Source organism: Antedon bifida, chromosome 11, assembly GCF_963402885.1.
Source record: "Antedon bifida chromosome 11, ecAntBifi1.1, whole genome shotgun sequence".
Taxonomy (NCBI): domain Eukaryota; kingdom Metazoa; phylum Echinodermata; class Crinoidea; order Comatulida; family Antedonidae; genus Antedon; species Antedon bifida.
In genome coordinates, this window is record NC_136236.1 from 6,320,165 (window position 1) to 6,330,055 (window position 9,891).

General features: G+C 32.2%; 1 protein-coding gene across 1 annotated transcript; it reads right to left on the bottom strand.

The window, feature by feature from the left end:
• Positions 1–1,340: 1,340 nt before the first annotated feature.
• Positions 1,341–2,177, bottom strand: LOC144856485 (uncharacterized). Its single transcript, XM_078714500.1, has 2 exons — positions 2,051–2,177; positions 1,341–1,650 (listed from the first exon to the last, which is right to left on the bottom strand). Exons 1-2 carry the CDS (start codon positions 2,160–2,162, stop codon positions 1,388–1,390), a joined length of 375 nt encoding a protein of 124 aa, XP_078570626.1. The 5' UTR covers positions 2,163–2,177; the 3' UTR covers positions 1,341–1,387.
• Positions 2,178–9,891: the final 7,714 nt, after the last annotated feature.

The following is a 9,891-nucleotide window of genomic DNA, read 5'->3' on the forward strand; positions in this document are numbered from 1 at the left end:
TTAAAATATATGATCCATATCATCCACCTAATGACACGTGACATCAATACTAATACGTTACATAAACAGGTGAATGAGATAGGTAAACGGTTCACTCGACACCTACAATTGTTTAAAAAACATAAAAGATATTGTCCAACTGAATCTATTTTTCTATTTTTTGTTGATGTTGAATACAGTATACTATTTTGATATTCCATAATAGTTATTCACTTTGACAAAAATGTTGATCAAAAAAATGTATATTTACCTGAAAAACTGTAATTTAAAGAAAAAAATAGTCAAATTGAATTTAGATTGTTTTATCTTTTATAAGTGAAAACATTATTTTTTCGTTTTTTTAAGTCATAATAATAAGTCAAAACTACAAAATGGCCTATTCAAAATTTGTTTATGTTTTTGGTGGACAATATATCTTTAAATTATTATTTTTAGAAATAATTAGCCTACATTTATTACCTTATTTCCTGATGGGAAATTATATAACCAAGCTGGAACTAATGCTGCATTTATAATATGTTTTCTGCGTTGGTGACGTCATTATTATATGAATCTATAAGTATACACTCAGAAAAACAGAATCCCGATAAACTTGTACTAATTATTTTAACCGTTTTATTTGTAAACAACTATTGCACAATGGATAAAAACATAAATACATGATTAATTTGTAAGAATAGTTACGTAATATAAACAACTACATAAGCGCGTAAACAGTGCTCACGCTGTTGGTATGGATGGATCAGTGTACGCCGGTACGCATTATTTTTTCCCTATGATGTTATGGCAGAAATCATGAATGATTCATTAGAATAATTGTGACATAATATGGGACATTATAGAGGGCGCTATATAAGCATGCAGAGAGATTAAATAATTTGTGTGAACAGAAATGTTTGGTTTAGCTTTAACCTATTACACTGGAGCTCTCGGTTCGAAGTCTTTCAAGAACATGGTTTTTTTTTTAATAGTTGAGAGAGATTCTTTAGAGGGTTAGGCTTAGTATATTATTTAGGAAGTAGATCAGCTATCTTGCAATTCTTTATAATAGAAAATAATTAAGGTAATGAATTATTCATGATTTCTGCCTTAACCTCATAGGTAAAAAAATAATGCCGCCGGTACGCTTGTAACAGGTGTCGTCATCACTGTTATTAACGTCTGAATTAAGCTAACTTATTTTTCTCTAGCACGTTACTCTTACAGGTCGACGGCATAATAAAGCTGGTACAATCCACTGCCGGAAGATCGTAGCATACATAATGAATCGCTAGCAAAGAAATGGAAATATCCATTCAAATACAGGTAATTGAAATCTTGCATAATGTATCAGTCATCTTTGTTCTCTATACCACAAAAAAATACTTCAATCCAATACATTGTTCCTTTACGTTACTGGAAACGTCACTACTCCTAGATCTTCAGGCGTGAGCATTGGTAGGCCTACCATCAGACGGTCAAATACTACCATTTCGTAGGTTGGTGGAGGAGACAACGGAGTCGTCGGTTTAGATTGTTCACTGTCTTGTCGTAACGTCATGGCAATATCATAAGACGGTGGAACGATGAACGTAGACGGGTCTGGTGACGCTATTCGTGGTGGAAAATGAAAATCTGTAAATCCGTTTTCTAGGTCAGAATCATTGTCACCTGCAAGAAGAGGATAAAAAAAATGAAGAAAAAAATAATCGGAACAAAACTGATAGTCTACTGACTCACTATGTGCTGTGGTTACTAGAGAGGTAACGCAACGTGATTTGACCAATAAGTGATTTGACCAATTACAAACGATGGATTATTCGAACGGTGGTTCGTCATTGGTCAAATTGCTTGCATTGCTTCTACGTCCTTCGATGGATTTCTAGTGGGAACCAAGCTTAAGAGATTCAAACTATCCAAAGCAGTCTAGTACTGCTGGAAATTTGACCAAACACAAACGATGAATTATTCGAACTGTTGCTTGTCATTGGTCAATTCGCTTGCGTTGCGCTTACGTCCTTGCGTTGCGTTCTAGTGGGAACCAAGTTGAGATGATTGTATGTATACTTACTTAATTCGCTGTCAATGTCTGAACTCCCTTTAGAAGCATACGAACAGCAACAGCTTATCACCAGTGCCATAATTCCAATGGCGGGAAATATGTAAATGACAAAGTCCGCCATACTAACTGTGTTTCTGTATTGAAGAATTAAACTGTTATATGTATAAAATAATATTACTTCAATAGTTTAATTGTTACTTTAATAATAAAAGTAATAGTGTTTATCGTTTTATAAGATAATGTTGTGGTGGCCTAGTATATAAAAAGATTTTATTTTTATCGAAAACTTTCTCTTTGTGGTAACAAACAAAAAATTGATATATTGAACTTGGAATTCACTATTCCATTTCTGGTTTGATTTGTGTATCAGAATATCAGTAGAGTGGTAACTAGGCCTACTATTATAACAATTAAAATACATTTGGGTACCGAATCTTGTCAGAATTTCGAAAGGGGAAGAAACCCTCACTTTCTCTAGGCCTAACTGAGCTAAAAGAGCAAGGAGTGTTGAAAATAATGTATCATATACGGAAAAAATATTCTATTTGGAGTTGGGTTAGGCCTCTATGCCTAAACCTATAGGTTTTTATGGATTTCAGTGGGACCGGAATACATTTGATACCGGTACCGACGTTAACTAACCTTGTATATACCGTAGTTAATATAACCCAGTGTTAAATAAGATACGAGTTACTTTAATATAGATGTACCATACCTTGATTGTTAACCTGTGTCAGTCTATGCCATTTTCCACCTGTGATAACAATGTTACTGTGTACCAACATTAATGATTATAACGGATAAAAATGTATCCTCATAACTGAGAACATCCGGAGTAGGCTAAGCATACCGGATCTGATGGGTAATATCTGTATAATATTTACTCACTACTTATATTGTTAACGTGGCTTGATATACCTTGTTTGTTTATCGTCATTTTATCCACAGCATATTATCTATGTTCGAAGGTCAGTTCAGTGTAAGATATATCGGGGAAAGATTGTTAGGGTATAGAATTTGAATTAATCCATTTCAAGTATGGAGATTCATTCGCTCTGGTGTAGGCCTAGGCCTACTATGTACAAATGGTTTACTCTAGGCCTACTCAGAAAGTGAACTGATGATGAACGAGTCTAAAGAGAAGGAAACAACTTAGGCCTAGGCATTAATGATAGGTTTAACACTAGAAAACGGACTTTGGAGCCTCCTATTCGCTTAATCATGATGTGACGTTGGATTTGTCGAACGTGCAAATGAAAACGTAGAGAGATATGTATGACTAGAAGATTTTGATTGTTTAATCGTCTGCTTTCTGAACTTTGTATGTGCAGACTCGACGAACCAACGTTGTTATGAAACTATGATGACAATGCACATCGATCGATTTGTAGAAATTCCTCAAAACGTTGTTCGTAATACTGTATACCTCAACAATTCTGGCTGCGGTCGCACTCCATAGTAACAATAAAAATGTGATTTTTAATGATTATTTGAAATAACAGTTACTTCATTTATTGTTTGTTTTGACACAATAGTTTGTCTTTGATCAATTATACAGACCTTCCTGTATTATCGAAACGTACACAAAGGCGAATTTCGAGACGCTGCTGACGCTCCGGGAAAAATTATACGGAAAACACCAACTATATAGGATAAAACGCGTTGGCTTAAAATGTTATTTTTTTATATAATACATGAAGTAATAATTTATTGATAATAACAATTGATAATAACTCTGTATCATTTGTTTTATTTATTTTCAAATATGCTTATAGTAATTAGTATAATTAATTGTGTAATTGAAGGACCTAAATATATATTTAACATTAATTAAGAAAAAAATAAAAACTGCATATAATAAGCACATCAATTTACAAGTTACAGTAAAAGACCGTTGTTTGGAACAACCCTATATTATTGGGACACATTCGTGTGAAACGAACGAGGAAGAATACAAAACATTCCACCACTATGGGACGCTATGTTTTCAATAGAGGTTCTACAACCACAACTGTACATTGTGTATATTTTCTTCATGAGAACATTCCTACGAAAATGTCATTTTTGGAGTGCCATATGATTTACGATTAATTAAGGAATCTGTTTAAATACGATAGAGTTAGTACAAATTGTATATAGTTCTTTTGTACTAATAAAAAGTTTCTAAATTACTATATACATATTATTTATTCCTGAGAAAGAAATACCAGTCTTTTTAGGCAAACTTCGATTGTACATTTGTGCTACTTTCTTTGAAAATAGTTTTCAGATATTAATGATGTCCTACAGTCATTACACGATCTGAGTTAGCTAGCCGCCTAGGTATAAATGTCAGACCTGGGTCACAATATTCCAAGACAAATCCCCACTGCTAAAACAGTCTTGGATGACCCTGTCGTATTCCGGTGGGGCATCGTTGTGGATTGGCATCTGGCTAACAGTGGAGTACGAGTAAAGAGATATCGAATCCGACATAATTTGTGCATCGTCGTAAGATGGCGGTATACTGTTGTTTTCTTCGATTTCTTGGAGAAATACACAGTTTACATGTACTTCACGAACTAAATTCAAAGAAAATAAATAATAAATGTTTATTATTAATTTTATTATTAAAGATGAATTGTCCCCCGAAAACATGAAAAATGAAGATTAATAAATTTAAAAAAAAGACTTTGAATAGGCTATTTCGCAGTTTCAATAATGTCCTAGAAAAAAGAAAGACAACATAGACGGTTAAATTCAACCAAAACCCATTGACTTCCAGGAAATTTAACATGTTTTGCTTTGAATATTATAGTTCTTTAGGTAAATCATTTGCTTTTCGATCCAATTTTTTTATCAAAACGAATAACGATTTTGCGACATTAAAATGGCATATTCAACAACAACAACTGTATTTTTCAGAAAGACAGATTTAAAGTATATTCCCGTTTTCTAGTTCTTAATAAAGGTAGCATATCCTTTAATTTTAGATTGTGCATTACTTAGAAAAAAAAAGAAACGATAAAACAATTTGAAATTATAAATGGAAATTGAGGGCCCATTGGTTGTCAGCATATGCTGTTTATGGTTACTCTCTTTAAATAAGGTTTAATAAAAAATAAATAAAATAAATAGGACGATTGTGTGATTAATTTAACACTAGTAAATATTCCTCGAAGATATAAAAAACAGTCTTCTTAGATAAATGTAAGAATAATAATGCCTGTGGGGCTAAATTAAGCATGGGATACTAGGATATCTCTGCTTCATTGCTGTCTATTTAGGGGCCCAATAAGAATGTATAATAATAATATATTTCAACCTGTTGTTTCGTGGTTTTAGTAAATGTTGTGTTTACTTATTGCGGATGTTGGACACACATTCAAATCACAGATTAAAGTGTGCCACTACAAAAGTCATTTACCCATACATTGTTATAATAAACAAATACACTGAAGTTACTATAATTCAAAGTAAATGTAAAATGTATTTTTACCTGTATTTAAGCGTTCGTGCCTTTGTCTATTTCGTTCTTCAATGTGTGATAAACACTTGTCCAGTGCTCTCAAAACGTACAAAAATATTACCCAGAAGACAATTAGAATGAGCAGGTCAACAAGGTCAGAGTTCATACCAGTAGAACTTTCTTTTCACATGATTGTTGTTTTATTTTACGTCTATGTCATCCAACGTTCTAAGTATAAAATATAATATAATAGTATCATACAAACATACAACAAAATAACAAAACTATTTTTTTATGTGACAGATATATTAACAACATCATGTGCATCAACATTTCAAGTAACTAATTAAAAAGGAATGTTAATGTTATTAAAAAAAGGTTGTAACCTTAAAACAGAAATAACATGTTTTCATTCGTAAAATTCCTGAAAGGCTATCTATAATGTACAATTATATAATTATGAAGTCACGTAAGCCTATTTGAACGGTAAATATATCGGATAAACTAAACCAATAATAGTCCCACAGTAGTTGATGAAACTACAGTGTGTTTAAAAAAATTAAATAACAGGTATGTAAACCTAAGTGATACTGCACAGAGAACTATTTTGATTTCATACTGAAGATGAAAGCTATATTAACATAATTGACCTTTTTAACTATTATTACTATCTGTAGTATAATGGTAGTTAAGTAGGCCTAGGCATATATAAGTTTATATAATAGTATTTATATAGAGCAATATAACATAAATATTTGATTTCGTTACTCACCTTTGTAGTCAAAATACAAGAATTAAATATTTATGCTTTTATTTGGTACAATAAACGGCAATAATAATGTATAGAGTATCTCTTCGTTGTGTCCGTCCGTTTGTTATATGAGAGCGTAAAATTAACAACGTGTGCATGAACAAGACAACGGTCCAAAGCTCAATTTGTTATCTTCGTTTGTCAACAAATAAATCAATTTATCACTTGTCAATAATATATACGTTTCTAACCACCTTTTACCCAATTATTGTCATTATAATAATGCACCTATTGTTGTTTTAACTCGTCCTACACGATTTTCCGTATACACAGCAATAGAAATGAAAAGTACCGTTATAAGATAAGAATAGCCATACAAAGAATAATATGGCAATTCACAAACAAAATGTTAGTTTAATTTACAATGATAGTATTTCACAATGTTTCTTTATTTACAAGTTCAAAATAATTTCGTCAGCCTCACTGACATATGGTTCATTATTTAAAGCTCTGTCTACACTATCTAACTAGTTTGTCAAAAAAATGTTTGATGTGCCCAAATATGGTAGTGATATGCCTATATATGGTAGTAATATGACTTCATGTCCATATATAGGCCCATCACATTTTTTGTCACATAAAATTTGATAGTGTAGACAGAGCTTTGCATAGCTTTGTGGTAACAAGATATTATTATCCAAAGTATGACACTATTGGTATATACACTTTATATTATAAATCCAAAGGCAAATTACTGAAAAAATGACAATGCTGCGGGTATCAGTGGCTGGATCTCAATGGAGATACAAAAAAAAAGCGAAAAGCTAAATCAAAACGATAAAGTAAAACAGCCAGAAAAGTTACCAGAGCTTTCGGGCAACACTAGCCCTTCATCACTTTATATTATAGTAATACTCGATCCTTCGGGTGTGTCACCGTATTTAAGAATTTGCCTAAAATACTATTATGCAAAGCATAACACTTGATACATTATAACATTTTTTTCTACATATCTATCTTCACAGAAAAAAAATAAAAATAATCTTATCTATCTGAAAAGAAAATAGAAACTCCATTTAACACCAATACTTGAAAAATTGATTGAGTATCCGAATACAAAAATTGTAACTTTCTGTCAAGTTCAACGAAAAGAGCTTGAGAACATAATGTACGGAGGTATATGTTAAGTGCAGTACTAGAAATCTGTGAGCTAAAATGTTCGAATAAAAGCTATAAATTCAAGGTTCCACTGGTGTTCTATTAAAACAAGAGTACAGTCTAACAAGAGTTTCTCCAGGGAAGAATGTTTTCAAATTTAGGATTGTAATAACTCATAAATGGTAGTCAACAATATAATGGCAACTTGACACATTTTACAAAACTTCGTAATCTGGAAGATTCTCATTTTATAATATATTTTTTAATATTAATTTAATAGAGCTTACGCTTCTTCTGTGTGATATTATAGTTCTTATGTCTTATGCTTAATTTATTTAACATACGCTTTTCACACTAGGCCTAGCCTAAATGGTTACAGTCAATTAAATACGTAGTTGTAACTAGCTATGACTACGATGTTATATTTATATACTATAATAGTAATGCCATGAAACATCTTTATTAGTTTATTTTGCATGCTAATTCATTTACGGTTATGATGTGCGTTTATGGTAATAACCAAACAGCAAACATTGTAAAATATTTAGTAGCAGATCGCATGGTATGAATGACTGCTGTACAATATCAGTATAGGCCTCTCTTTGCGTAATCAACGAGAAAAGAGAGATCTCAAGGAAATCGTTAACTTATAAAAAATACATATTTTTACTCTTTTTTGCAGCAAAGTGCATTCTTTCGAATCCCTGTAATAAATAACGATTTTTTTAAATTATGGCATAATAAAAGTTTTATTCATATGACGTCATTGTTAAATGACGTTACATATGCAGATGTTGCATGACATCATCGTATGACGGAGGTGACACAGGTGTATCATTAACACGTTCATCTAACGTTATCCTGGTAGACACGGGGACGATGCATTCATCGTAAGATGGAGGGAAATCATTTTGCAAAGTCAAAAAAGTGTCAATATCCAACCTTGAATTAATATGTGAAGAAATACTTCGGACTTGATATTCTGAGAAAAAAAGGTCAAACATCGCAAGTTATGATTGCAAGTTCTCAACGTTAAACTTGCCTATACTCTATGTTATGGAAACATTTCCATGCACTATCTAGAATTCAATAGACCTGATTATTGTTTAGGTCAAGATGCTCATTAAAAATAATAACGAATTAAATTCTAGTTTGCATTTCTAGGCCTAACAAAATCTATAGAATGTATGTGCCCCTGGGATCAGGCATGGACATTATCTGAATTTTTTCTACAGTCTATGACTAGGCTATAATTATATGCTGACTTTTTTTGTTGTCTTTCGTGGGAGTAACCCACCTTTATTGTCTATGCTGATACTTTAGTTAATGATGTTTTCATGGGCACTCTAAACGTAGGCCTACTTGGTACTAGTTTACAAAATGTAATATGGATTCCTACCTGTAGCTGTATTGGTTCGATCTTTTTTCCGGGTTGTAATAATTTCAACAATTTTACACAATCCACAAACAAAATAAACTAATAGAATTGCACTTATGACAATAATGATCATATTCGGCAACTTCGATGCAGCATGCGTAGAGAAATCATTTTGAGATTGTCAACGAACAGTACATTATTAATAATTAAAAGTTATTATTTCCAAAAGTCAAGAAGAATCGGAGTTAGCATTGTGACCACAGAATCCATAAACACACCAATGTGTCGGTTCCGGCGGTGGTGCACCTAATTTGAGAGAATTAGAAGCAATAATTGGAATTTTATGAGAACATTAGCCTGCAAAGTGTATAGTGATCATTTAGTAATTGCTTAATGTGATCGTACATAGATAGCTAGATGTCTAGGGCCTACATTTTGGGAAGCGCACGGCTGAAATTATTGTCCGTACTAAACCTAGCCTACTAGGCCTACAGTTCGAAATTCGATTCATCTGAAGAATCTTTAACATTTCTATTCTGTAAAATAACTACGCATTAATTATCTGTCGGAAACACGAATTGAAATATTCCACCGAGTGCATCCGATAAATCAACCGCTTCCTAGTATTTGATTTGTGTGAATTATTAAAGAAAGGCGTTTTATTTCTCTATAATCAATGTTACCAGAATTAAGAGAAGAAGGGCCAATTGGATCACAACATTCTGAGAGCATGAACAATGAATAAGATGTATTGTTCATATTATTTACAATTCAAACAATTACAGAGAAATACAATAAGCCTACATATTATTTGTATGTAGACTATATTGAGTATCCTACAGAGGCCTATTGTTAATAATTATTGTCATACTGACTTCAATGACACGAATAGTCAGTGTGTTCCTCATACAGAAAATAAAGATTTTATCAGTCACGTGTACATAACGGGCGTATCATTGGTTTCAGTCCGTTTAAATAATAGTAAAGTACTATATTTATTTATTTTTTCTGTTTAACTATTTGCAATGCGGATAAACTGTCTGCGCATGCGCATAACACAAATCTGAACTTTTGTGATTTTAGGTATCTATAGGAGGCGCTATTCTAAAACGTGA